A 14,623-nucleotide genomic window follows, 5' to 3' on the forward strand; every position below is an offset into this window, starting at 1 on the left:
CAGAAGAAGTAAGGAAAATATAGCAAGACAGTATTCAAGCAATATAGAAAGACACCCTCTGTAATTGAAGCATTGATTTCTTTTCCTGAATATAAATTACTGTTCATTACTTTTCTGTGTTATACAACTGAGAGTTACAAACATTTGTTATTTTGAAACAAATTAAGATAGAACGATATTCATATGCTGTAACTAGAAATATTGAAGCAATTACAGGCCTCAGGCCGAAACCATAAGTACATTGCCAGGTCTATCACACAGCAAGAAGCGTAAAGCGGCCAAGCAGCATATGCATACAACGTTGCGAGGATAAAGTAAAGACAGACTTCGTATCAAGTCAAGTTATGGCCAAACCGAACAGAGCCCATAAGCCAACACAAAGAGTCACACGGTCATTTACAAATCAACACAGCGACTATTAACAAAGGTAACAATTCCAGAACCGTTGCTTTCATTTATACAGTATTTCATAAGTCTTCGTAAACCACAGTCCAATAAATAACAACAGAGTCACATAACAAAAGCGGCACCACCGTAACAGCATAAGTCTAAGGTATAGACGCATGGAGGTCATACAATGACACAGAGGAACGAAACCCTGCAGATGTGAACGCCAGCAAAGGGCACGACCATTCTACAAAACCTAACCAACAGAACCCTACAGCAAGTACATACTGCATAATCTAAGAAACGCTGGAATAAGAGTAGACCCTACCCGGTCACAAGGGTACCAGAGATTGGAGGAAGCCGAGGACTGCACATTTGAAACCCTCGCGAGCAGAGCTCCCAACCCACCTGCACAGGACCACTGAATGAGTTAAGACATTTCTATAACCAGAATAAATGTCAGAAGAAGCCGAGTAAATATTGTAAGATGCAAGAGTAAGAGAACCGTGAACTTACCCAAGGGTCGACGAAGGCTGCCGAGCCACAAAACGAAACCATAAGCTGAAAGGCACAAGAACCCTGTAAGCATCGATAACAGGTGGCAGAGGACGATAAAACATAGAACCAGAGGTTACCTTGAAGCCTGGTTGCGTTCGGAGGGAAGATAGCTTTGTGGCTGCGAATACCTGCACAGGACCAGAGCTCAGAAACCGGAAACCAAAGGATTGTTTCGCCAAAGCCATAAAAATACAAACCCTTACCACAGACTTCCAAACCAGGTCGACGAAGACAGCAGCTACAGCAAAGGATTTGCATTTCGAACAGAGCCACAACCAGTGACAGAGTAAGGGATATGGTGGGATAGCGCGCGAGAGCAGCGCCATAACAATACAGAGCAGGTAACAGAAGGAGACGGAGTGTAGCTGAGCCGAGAGGCCACCATCAGTGACAGAGTGAGAGATAGGTTGTGTTAGCGCACAGAGGGCAGCGCTATAACCACGCGGAGCTGGAACAGAAGGGAGAACGAGTGCAAATGAGCCGAGACTAAACCTTAAGGGTTTTACAAAGGCGGAAAGCCACGGAGAGGACCGGTGATCAAACCTGTTAACCGGAAGATGAGAACGTAAATGCGCCTCGGTATTAGGACAGATATTTACCCGCGCCAAGTGTGACCACGTGGGACTGAAGTGAGTCACGTGGCTGAGACCACGTCACCAGGGCTGGGCCATCACACTGAACCATATCTTCATGCACGTTCTCATCATTTTCAAGCACAAAAACTTGGGGTTCCCATGCCTGTTCTCATCATTTTCAAGCACAAAAACTTGGGGTTCTCAACACCCTTACAACCCATGCTCTAAGAATTTCTTATGAGAATCACTTAGAAGAGAAAAAATCTCATATTCTAGAAGTTTTTGAAATCCAACCGAGCAGATATTAAGCACAACTGTTCTTCCTCAGCTTTCGCTGAACATGCAATGAAATCCAATCACCATGTGTGCATCGAGGATTCGAGGGTCATTGCCAAGATTGATCACTTCCATCATAGGAAGCTTCGAGAAGCCATTGAAATTGAAAAGCGTGCTATTAATCTTAACATGGAGGATGGTTGGAAGTTAAGTAGAAGTTGGATCCCTACCCTCTTTTCGTAAAAAAAAAAAAATCATTTTTTTTAAATAAATATAATAATTAATAATTGATTACTTTTACTTTTATATTGCAATATATATCCTCTTTGAATTCCATATTAAAATATTATCCAATATTTTAATATAATAATATTTAAATGTAATTGTTAATATTATTCATTTTTAATAATAACCATATTAAACTTATTTTTAATGCTATATTTACAAATATTATATTATTATTAAATTAATCTAACTAATTTGAATTCAATATTATTTTAATTGAAAATATTAATAAATTAAAATAAAACATAACCTAATAATAATAAATTTATTCTACTAATTTCTTAATAGCTAATTCCTAACAACTAATTTTTTAACGGCTAATTCCTACCAATTATTTCTTAATAGCTAACTCTCAAAAAGATGCATCCTTGCTATTTAAACATTCTCACTAACTCTTTGTCCTGTGGATGAACCACATTATATGGTTCCAAACGTAGACCAAAAACTCATGATATGATTAATTCGAAAGAATTTATCAAAATCATTATGGATCACAAAAGTCTAAAATCAAGCAAAAATAGTTATTATTAAATATATAAAAAAAACGCAAAAATAGTTATTATTAAATAATATAAAAAAACTAATTTTTTCTAGAGAAATTTTGGATAGAACTGTGTATAGGATATTTAATCCTAAAAGGTGGACACTTCACAACCAAAGAGGTTAGAATGAATACAAACTTGACTCATCCAAATGTTTTTATTCTAAATTATGTGATTCTTGATAATGGATGGATTGTCCACCTAGTATGAAAATATTAAATATACTATACTTCTATTCCAAATTTCTGTGTTACTATGAATAATTGTGGAAAACTTAATTCTATTAAACTAAACTTTAATTTTGTATTAAGAATTAATATAATAAATATTAATAAATTAAGAACAAGATAAACTTTGACATATTTTAAAGGATAAAAATAACAATTAATAAAAACAAAAATTATATATAAATTTCAATAAAGTATATATATATATATATAAAATAAAATTTCACGAAACAATCTAGATTAAAATTTAAACAAATATAATAAATATTAATAAAAACAAAAAATAGGTATGAAAATCAATAAAACATATAAAAAAATTGTATCATTTATAAATGAAAAAAATAAGTATTAATAAAAAGAGAAGACAAAATATGCTCGTGAAAATTTATATAGTATTTTTACTCTAGATGACTATATAGAATATTAGATCTAAGACTTTTGTGATCCATAACGTATATATGAGTCTTGGATTAATTACATCGTTGAGATTTTGGAACCAGCTATTGTGGTTCATCTTTAGGACAAGGTGAGAAACGAGTAAATCTGAAAGAATAAATGAATAGTAAATCTGAAGAAATAAATTCCCATCACTACTTAAAAATTGCTCATGACAAAATATGCTTTGAAAATTAATATAGTGTAAAAAAAATTGCTCTAAATAAATATAAACGATATATTGATACTATACTGTATATATCTAAATAATATATTAAAAAGCTTAAACAATTGGAAATCAATAATAATAATCATAAATATAAAGAGAACAAAAAATTTCTCCGCTTAATGAGTATAAATTATATATTCATACTATATTGCGTATATCTAAATAATATATTATAAAGCGTAAACAATTGGAAATCAATAATAACAACCAATGAGTATAAATTATATATTCATACTATATTGTGTATATCTAAATAATCTATTATAAAGCGCAAACAATTGGAAATCAATAATAACAACCATAAATATAAGGATACCGGAAAAAAGATTCTATACCGAGTTTTATGAGGAATTTCTCTCCAAAGATTTTTATACTTATAGTAATACATAAATATCTATTATTTGTATAAATAAAGAGTTCATTTATCAATAAAGATATAAAAATGGGAAAAAATAAGTATTAATAAAAAAGGAAAAAGACAAATACCCTGATGAAAATTAATATAGTATAAGAAAATTAGCTCTAAATGAATATAAATTATATATTTAGATTATTTTGTATATATCTAAATAATATAGAAGAAAGTTTAAACAAGAACCTTATACACAATTATAATAGAGAAAATGATGATATAAAGAGTTTTATTTGGAGTTTCTCAACTAATAATGTGAATAACTTCAACTAATAATGTGAATAACTGTGAAAATTTTCATTTTATTAAACTAAATTTTTTAATTAAGTATTAATAATTAATATAATAAATATTTATAAATTAAGAATAAGATAAACTTTGACATAGGCTAAAGAAAGAAAGTAAGAATTAATAAAAAAATTATATGTAAATTTCAAGAAAGTATATGAAAATAAATAAAATAAAATAAAAAATTGACCAAGCAATCTAAATTAAAGGTTGAAAAAACAAATATAATAAATATTAATAAAAAAAAATATCTATCAAAATCAATAATTTTTCTTTTAATAATTTTTTTTTTTTTATTTTTTCTCAGTAATACATAAATATATATTATTTGTATAAATAAATATTATTCATTTATCAATAAAGATAGAAAAATGAGAAAAATAAGTATTAATAAAAGGAGAAAAGACAAAATATGCTCATGAAATTAATCTAGTAGAAGAAAATTTGCTTTAAATGAGTATAAATTATATATTTATATTATCCTGTATATATCTAATAATATATTATAAAGCTCAAAGAATTGGAAATCAATAATAACAACCATAAATATAAAGATAAATATAAAGACAACCACTTCTGAGTAGACATGTGGAGTTTTCATGGGCTTCCCCCCTCTCCTCGTTCATTGTTAGCCTTTTCATGGAAAACTTCGAGACCAACGCCTTAGCCTCAACTCCCTTTTTTCCAGTGCTTTAGAAACGTTTTGTGGATGACACTTGCAATAGATGGCCCCATGAGTGTGTTAAATTAGATTTATTCTTGCAACATCTAAATAACCAATATGACTTTATTAAGTTTACTATGGAGGTCGAGTGTAATGGTAGCCTTCCTTTTCTTGATGTTCTTCTTTCTAAGAATGATGATGGCTCCATTTCGCACCATGTGTTTTGTAAAAAGACTCACACTAAGGAATACTGCTATGTTGAGTCTCATCATCATCCTGTGCAAACATTAGGTTTGTTAAACACCTTGGCCACACGCACATTAAGGATTTATAGTGAGATTTACGTTAATGATGAGAAAATCCACTTGTCAAATGTTTTCAAGAGAAATGGTTACAAGAAATGGGAAGGAATTAAGGCTTTCCATAAAGTTACCCTAGGTCCTAGACCAAAAAAGGACCTTGAGGATCCTTTCCCCACGTTTCAACTTCCTTATATTCAAGGAAATGCTCATATAATAGCTTTTATTTTAAGGAAGAAATAGATTTTCTCTTCTTTCAAACCGATAATACCATTTGAGGTAAGCTAAAGTCGATCATGGATCCAAGTGACCATTCTAACATGAAATAAAGCAAACAAACAATCCATTTAGGTAGAAAACCAAGAAGCAATAATGAAAGCAATATTAGAAGCAACAAAAGACACTATAATGGAAGCTAAAGGAGATGCCATAATGGAAGCAAAGATAGATGCAACAAGTGGCACCATATTGGAAGCAAAACTTGATGTTACTGTAGAAGCATAACTTTTCATTAATTAGGAAGCCAAAAAAGAAGCCATTTTCCATGCCATGCCAAAAGAAAAACAAGAAGCATAGTTGGGAGAAAAAGTAGAAGTACAAATGGATAGAACAGTGGAAGTAAGAATGGAAGAAACAACTTCTGGCGCTATTCTTGGTGATATGCTTGATTCTATTCTCGTTGCAAATCAAGGCATCGATGTGAAAATGCCTTCTTTCATTAGATATTGTACCGCCGCTTCAAGCCAATTTGCACGCTCGAAAACACTAGATTCTTGCACTATTTACGATGTTAATGGCGAGGTCTATTGTTGTGGAAAATTCCATCCGTAGTTGCATTAAATAAATATAGCCCATCATTCTTCCACAAGAATCACATGTCAAAACCTGCCATTCATAATGGAATTCATATATGTATATAAACATTGGCATGATGATGAAGATATCACAGATTTACATATGTAAATTGAGTTAAGGTCAAGAGAACCTCCTTCATGCTAATATCATGGGTTCCATTTCACTGCCCATTATTTCCCATGGACTCAACTAGTCTTCTTGGTTGTCATACTAATGCCTACTTAGTTATGTTTATATCATAAATTAACACATCCAATAAAAACAAGTTTTTTAGAACTCCCTGTATTCATGCAATATTTAGGAGTGATGGTCCACTGTACACCATTGATGGTCTTTCTCGACCCATTGCCCAAGCCCTACCTTTCTCATTTCATTTTCTTCATGCTCTTTATTTATGCATAGGGCCTCCTCAACTATCTTACCAGGGCTTTGTGGCTTTCCTGCCACACCCAACAAGCTTTCCCCAAGCCACCAAGCATGAAGCTAAAAGTTAAATTAGAAAAGAAACGAATGAAAGAATACAAGAATGGAATTCACAATAACAATCATAAAAATTACAAACAAAATAGCATGGCCATGTGTAATTCAGTAATCAAGCAATAGACAATCCATGAGGCCAACAAATTAAAAACATAGCACATAAGCATTAAAATAGAGAAGTTCCAAAAAAATGACTTGATTCCCATGGGTCTCAAAGTTTAGCACGTACTTCATTTTACATAGATGCATACATAAATAGATATTTTAATCTCAAACTTTTCCTAAGGTTCTCAACAACCTTGAAATCTCAATTCCCTTCAAGTAACTTGTAGGGAAATCCTTCACTATATGTATCTATATATTACGACGCTTGAGGGGATCCCCCCTCCTCCTTTTCCACATTTTGTATTGCATGTTCATTACCTTGAGGCTTGCATTGGTTTCCCTCCTTCTTCTCCTTCCTGTGGGGACAATGCCTTCTCAAGTGTTCTTCCACACATGACCATCATGAGATGGGATTCTTTTTCTTTTCAGACTAGCAGGGCCTCTTCTAGGCCTTTCCAACAGAACTTTTGTACTCATCTCATAGACTAGGAGTGTACTACAATATCTCTTGGAAGTTAGAAAAGTCTTGCCTCAGTATGGAATTCAACTCTTCTTAATCCTTTTGGTTCCCGACAAGCCTCTTATTCGTTTCCTTACAACTTTTAAGCTTAGCCTTAACATCCCTAACCTCAACTTTCAAGTCCTTAGGCTCAACCTCCAAATTCCTAAAGGTTATTTTCCTTTGGAGGTATTTCTCTATTTCTCACCTTTGCTGTACTTGCTCCATATCCCACTGCACCATGCCATGATACATGCTTCCTTTTACTGCCATAGAGTCATGTTATGTGCTACCATACACACTCAACTATTAGTTCATTAATGAAATAAAATTACATATAACAATTGTCATCTTATTATGTTAAGTCAAGCATGTTACTGTGCAGTTGTTCACACATTCTTAAAATTATTGTCAACCACAATTACCATCACACTACTACAAATTTTAGCATTTAATCTTAGCATAATTAAATTCAGGCTCTTTACCAAGACCACCATTACCATATTAGATCAACCTTTTAAACACTTTTAGAAAGATTCAACCTTCTTATTAAGTCCAACAGTGTTAGGATATGCAACCTCTAGGGGGTCAATTGGGTAACCATTAGGGAATGACATGTAGCTATCATAATTATAGTTTTTCACTTTTACAATATGAATTATAAGTCTTGCAAACAATCCCATGTTAGTGCTTAACCATTCATTACTTTGTTACACCTAGCATTCACTTTGCACATGCAAATGATAAATATATAAGTCATGATCATAGTGTTGTAACTAGCACCTATAATAAGCAACTATCAAACCACTTGGCTCTCTAATAGACTCACCAACCTTATGCCTCCAATTCATGAAAGCTTTTTGTAATATAAGATACAGACTATGGGATTCTCCCATCCAATCATCATCATCATCATCATTATCATTCATATATATATATATATATATATATATATATATATAATATATATAATTATATATATATATATATATATAATATATATATATTATATATATACATATATATATACATATATATATATCTATATCTATATATATATCTATATATACATATACATATAGATATAGATATACATATACATATAGAGAGAGAGAGAGAGATATCAACAAAAACAACTATGTTGTGCAACAAAAGTGGCACAAGGAATTCCCAAAATTCCCCATTTCATATGAGCACTCACATGTGCATTCATCCCAAGTGTGTAGGAACACATTACTTAGACAATCACGCACAAAGCTATGTAGGTAGTTCTACAAAATCTTAATAAATAACAAGCATTTATGGTGACAACAACAAATTGTCAAAACCTTCAATATGCTTAAGAGAAAACACATTCAATACCATTGCATTTTCAATAAAATCAATCACACTAGAACATCCCTGCAACCAACATACAAAGGACCATAAAATGCTATAAATAACATGCAATCATATCCATATTCAACTACAACACTCAATGCTAGAGCTCCACCCTATATCCAAGTATCTGAGCTAGATATAATGCTTGTACTTATTTCTTTTCTAATTCTATAACAGGGCGTCAAATTATTCCTAAGATCTAGAGTTGAACCTTTGTCTACATTGCTTCTGTGATAGAGCCTATCCAGTCCAAGTGTTGAACCTAGAAGCTCTGATACCACTTTTTAACATACCCTCTATTATCCCTAGCCCCAACTAAGGGCAAAAAGAGGTAGTTGCTAAGTTTACCCAACCCACAAAGTCAAGATACGGAAATGGGGTCTAAATTTTATCGAATTTATCGAAACTTAAAATATATGACATCATTATGTTTGTCTCATCATGACCTTTCCAATAACATAAATTTTTCCTCGATCTGACTCCTAGATCAAAAGATATGGTCGTTCAAAGATTAGCCTATCAGATAGTCCCATGTCATTTTGAACTACCACATGGCCCTGCATGTGTTTCCCTTGTGCCTATCCACATTAGCCACCACACTGCCACTTGGAAGTGTTACCTTAGTTGTCAATCCGTCCATACTTGGGGTCATGTGCTAACCCCTTCCATGATTTACTAAGCCCAACCTATAACACATATGCAATACATACGATGTACAGAGGTGTAGGCCCCTCTAAGGCCACATCACCCTAAGAATATAATCTTGGTGTAATCCTATAAAATCCCACGTTAAAGTTGTCAGGAAAAACCTTCCAAGGTTAAGTGGACCCTTGGTAGTCCCTCCTCCACATGTCTCAATTCCATTTGCTCAAACTTCTCACATGGGATCCACCCTTGCCACATTATCACATCCCATTCTATTCTTCCTTTATTCACAACTGTCACGGTTACATGGAAACCCCACTGTCATTTTTCCACGTCAATTCTGCTACACAACTTTCACAAAAAATGTGTCCTTACGCTTGTGTAAGTGGGCTCTGCCTCGCCACATCACCCTGAGAGTTGAATATCAATAAAATTTGCACATGAATTGATTAGACATTATGAGGGATAGGATGTCAAGGTGATGTCAACAACCCTTTCTGGGGGGGGAACATCACTCTCCACATGGCTCCACTCTAGGGGTTCCACGTGTCACTCGAATCTATGCCACTTAGGGCAAGCAAAACCTTAAATATCGCTAACACATGTGCTTCTCACTCATCACTATGTGGACCTAGAGCCATGTCACTTTCCATTCTAGGCATGGGTCCCACCTAGTATTTCTTTGCACGATGAAATAATTTTATTTCATGTTATAAGTGATTTTTGAATTCACCCACATCGATGCACCAATGTATAGCCACCAACCCCACCTATCGAGTTGTCTAGACATGATTTTCCTTGCCTCCCATCAAAATCTCTAGGGTACCAAACCTCTCGGACATGTGGATGGTTCTAAAATTTGCGTCATTCGACAGGTGGGATATCTCCCACCTACTCCCTTGGACATGGATCCTAGCCATTTGTCTTAGCAAGGGGTCACTTCTTTGATCCTTAGTAATGGATCTTCACCCCCACTATCAATGCTTGACCATGGTGCCTGGTCACACAAAACTTAAGCATGAGTCCCTTTTAACTCCTCTAGGCCCTAATATCTGACCTTGCAACACTTATTCACGTGTGTATTTAAATATTTCTCCTCCCTTAGTGCTTGGATACGATTAATGCATATATAATGGGACCTTCCCTGGGCTTTTAATGCTTAGTAAATAGATATACGAGAGCATATGCAAGCCCTTATAGGTTATCCCTGTAAATCTTTTTGAATGTATGTGCATAATGGCCTTTAACACCATCTCTCCCAAGTTTTAGCATTAGGTATCTCTCTCATGATCTTTCAATAGGACATAATCCATCTCATTTGATATATATATATATATATATATATATATATATATATATATATATATATATATATATTATATATATATATATATATATATATATATATATATATATATATATCTATAGATATATATCCCTCCTGATCTTATGGTTAAACATCAACCTAATAACCAAGTTGTTTTAGTGTAGGAATTCATTCAATTGTAATTGATTTGTCTATCTCTTTTCTACATAGCCATTTAGACCAATTCAAAGTCTCAAGGTGAATACAAGAGTAACCCACTCCTAAATATCAATTCAAGAAATTGTCATCTCTATTTCCAACAAGTAAAAATAATGCAAGGTCATGAACAAGCATTAAAATATCAGTCTTCAAGGATCAACCATCCTTCCTCATTTTCACAACATTTTTTTTTTAAATGCAGTAAGAAAATATCAAATTGACTTTTCCTTGGTCAAACTACAGAAAATTCGAATTTATATTTCATCATAAACCTTGGATGTAGTTAACTTAGGTGACATGGCACTTGTTACTCAGTTAACTCAGTTAATTCAAGTTGGGGAAGCTTGAGTTCAGCTCAGTATGATTGATTGTTAATTTGTAGCAATCTATTTCAATTAATTTGAGCCATTGTCAGTTAAACTAGTTCTAACTATCAAAATAATTAGTGGAGGTCAATCTGTGGAAGTGGAACTTCAACCACACTCAGTGATCAACCATTTAACTGAGAAATCAACCCAAAATAATTGTTGCATGTAGATAATTCGAGTTACCTAGTCTTGATGAAGATTCCAAGGCAATGTAATATCAATCGTATCATATTCCCATGTGTACAAGTGGTGCATGCAGTCAGAGGAAGAACCTAAATAAATTGTGCAATTCAATAGTGAGAAATTCCAAAATAATAGGGGATAATTTTCCTAAGGAACAACTCAAGGAAATAGGAGCTTAGAGGGCATGAAAATTGGGTAAGTGTTAGCCAAAGTCAATCACTCACGCAGAGGGATAGATTATAAACTTCCAGATTATGCTTAAGCTTTAGCAACCATATATATTTCTTCTCTATTCTTTGATTAATACAATAGAGATAGGAAGGGGGTTTGAGAAATTTCTTTCCCCTAGATAAATATTTGTGCATGTGTGATGTTTACTTTCGAATGTCTATGATTTGTGTTTTATATGGTGAATTAACTTCAACAAATTAGTAGAGTAGCTTTGAGTCTGGTTATCTAGTAAATTTCATGAGTAGTTTTGAATCTACACATTAATTTCTACATGGTATCAGAGCTGCATTCACTGTAGAGCAGAGATTTGAAAGTTGTCATTGCAAGAGGAGCATATTTGCATGATCAATTCTTCAGAGCTAGAAGGATGGATTTCTATGGACTAAAGCTCGAGTATGACCTTGAGGGAAGCTTGAATTATGTTTATTGGAAGGACTGTATGGAGCCAGTGTTGGAAGATAATGGGTTGAAGGAATTCATTGATAATGATATCTAGAAACCAACTACATCTGATGCTCAAGATCTAATAGAATGGAAGAAGGTTGTAGCCAAGGCAAGGAGAATAATATTGGAGGGAGTATGAGATCATATTGTCTCAAATATCCATGGGAAAGAGACTCCACATGTAATGTGTCAAGCATTGACAGATCCGTTCCAGAACTGTAGTGACCATAGGAAGTTGTCACTTAACGAAAAACTTTGAAATATCAAGATGGAGAAGAACGATACCAATCCAGATTACCTAAGAAAGTTCACACAATTTCATGATGAACTTGGTCAATTTGATGTAATTGTAGTAGGGGATGATTTGGTAAGCCTAGCCCTTCTAGGCCTTTCCATGTGCTAGTACAACTACCAAGATTCGGTGAATGGGAGGGAGAAACTAACAAATTGGGATTGCCTATGGTCCAATTTGGTACAGGAGGAAATAAGGGGGAATGCCAGAGATAAGAATTCATCCAAGGGAAAGGATGAAGAAAACTGTGCCTTGGCTAGAAAGGAAAATAAAGGGAAAGGGAAGAAATCCCAATCCAAAGCAAAATCTAGTCAAGGAGGAAAGATGAAAGATTCGTCCAGAATCAAGTTCTTTCATTGTCATGAATTCGGGAACTATGCCATGAAGTGTCCACAGAAGAAGACAAGAAATAAGAGCTCAGGAGGAGGAACGGGTGAATCCTTGGCTTCACGAGCTTGATTTTAATCTCATTGCATGCATGGCCAACATAATGATGGGAAGCGTGTGGTATCGAGAAAGCGGTTCCTCATTGCATATGACGAGGAATAGAGAATTTTTCAGTGATTTGCAGGAGAAAGATCTCCAAATGCACATAGATATGAGAGATGATGGAAGTACGACATGAATACGATTGGTACAGTCACCTTTCAGAGGGAGTCAGGCTCCCCTCTCAGACTCAAGGATGTGATGTGTTGGGTGATTTAGTTGTCTGCTAAATCCCTGTCATTTAATTTATCAATCCGGGGTATCGTAAACTTAGAAGCAAACCAAAATATATGGGACCTTAGATGAAATAGGTGTAGGAAGTTTGTTTAGAATGGAAATGCATATTACAAATCTAAACTATCAGATCTATTTTATGAAAGCATAAAAAATGTTTGATCAATGGAATTATTCTACTTTAGAAGATAGAGAAGAGTCTCTTGTTCAAGAGTCCTGATTGTCCTTCTACAATCTTCCTATAACAACATTACCAAACACCTAAGAAAGCAAGAAAGAAAGCATATAAATGAAAGCAAGTAAATATTGTTTTCAGTTCAATTCTTAGCTCATGGAGAAGAGTCTCCTAACTTAGGAGGACTTGATTTCCCTTCTCACATAAAAACTATATATTGAAAGGGAATCAATATTCACATAAATGTAATCTAGGAACGCATATGAGAAAGTAAATCTTATTTCAATTTAATCTAGCTCATGGAGAAGAGAATCCTAACTTAGGAGTTCCTGGTTGTCCTTCTCACATCAAAACTAGCTACTGAAAGGAGATCAACCTTCACACAACAAAACATGGCCACAACATGAATTCATACTAAAATTATCTACAAGTATTTACAAGAAAGAAATAAGATGAACATCATAATTAAAATTAGTATATTCACAACATTACTTTACAACAAAGTGTACTTATCTCAGTATGGGGATCCTTCCATTCCTCAATGAGCACACATGAACAACTATCACACCTTAAGAATCAAACAACACTCATACCTCATGATTCGGAGAAAGTGATATTATTCATGTTGAATGAACATAAATATAATGCTAATGAATAACTGATAATTGTTTTCTCTCCCTCCTTCCTTTCCTTTGAAGGATGCTCCTCTTATTTATACATGAATTAGCGATATCTACTCAATAAATGTAGATCCCTTAAATATCTACTAGACCCATACTTGTCTCAACTTATCCCTAAATACTAGATACAAATCCCATGACACATCAAAATCTCCATGATCTTTCTCCTTGGAATATGGTCCACCTCTTGAGTTGAAATTCGAATTTGATCTTGGGAAGCCACATAAGGGTGCCTTGGAAACTTCCAAATGATCTACACATGTCATCAAACTCAAGCCACTTTTAGGTATAAGCAAATACATGTTATTTCTCTAACTTTTAATCATAAATTCACTCTAAATACATGAAATTAATAACTTTGGAAAATGAAAATATAAAATCATATGGTAATGGAAATTTAGGGTTATGTAATGATAATATGATGAAATGAGGTGACAAAATGAGGATAAAGGTGAAAATGGAGTGAAAATTGATGTTAATTTGGCGGCCCAACATGATGTTTGTTCTGGGTCTAAAGAAGAATCTTGTCTCCATTGGAGTTTTAGAAGAACATGGTTATGATGTGATCTTCAACAAAGGAAAGACATTCCTAAGACACATAGCCACGGGACAAGTGAAGCATATTCGGGTTCATGTGAAGAACATCTACAAGCTAGATGTGGAGGATTGTGGTGCATTGGGCACAAATGTGGAGAAGGTGTGGAGTTGTGATGTTGGTGAAGGCTCTTAGTAGCGATAATGGTGGTGAGTACATGTTGAATGAAATTAAAAAGTTATGTGCAAAATAAGGAATTCGGTGAGAGTTGAAAGCACCTCATAACACACATTGGAATGGGGTCGTTGAGAGGAAGAACCATAACATTG

At 34.0% G+C, this 14,623-nt stretch overlaps 1 protein-coding gene across 2 annotated transcripts; it reads right to left on the reverse strand.

The window, feature by feature from the left end:
* Positions 1-610: 610 nt before the first annotated feature.
* LOC149151694 (uncharacterized) lies at positions 611-1,607 on the reverse strand. Of its 2 annotated transcripts, XM_089445215.1 has the most exons (3): positions 1,023-1,607; positions 904-948; positions 611-795 (listed from the first exon to the last, which is right to left on the reverse strand). In XM_089445215.1, the coding sequence occupies exons 1-3, from the start codon at positions 1,269-1,271 to the stop codon at positions 712-714; spliced, it is 378 nt and encodes a 125-aa protein (XP_089301341.1). In that variant the 5' UTR covers positions 1,272-1,607; the 3' UTR covers positions 611-711. The 2 variants fall into 2 exon arrangements, with proteins under 2 accessions (XP_089301341.1, XP_089301340.1); XM_089445214.1 differs by having other exon boundaries at positions 904-1,607.
* Positions 1,608-14,623: the final 13,016 nt, after the last annotated feature.

This window comes from Pinus tabuliformis, chromosome 9 (assembly GCF_031772625.1).
Source record: "Pinus tabuliformis cultivar Carrire ecotype Pingquan chromosome 9, CPIR1, whole genome shotgun sequence".
In the NCBI taxonomy this organism is placed as follows: Eukaryota; Viridiplantae; Streptophyta; class Pinopsida; order Pinales; family Pinaceae; genus Pinus; species Pinus tabuliformis.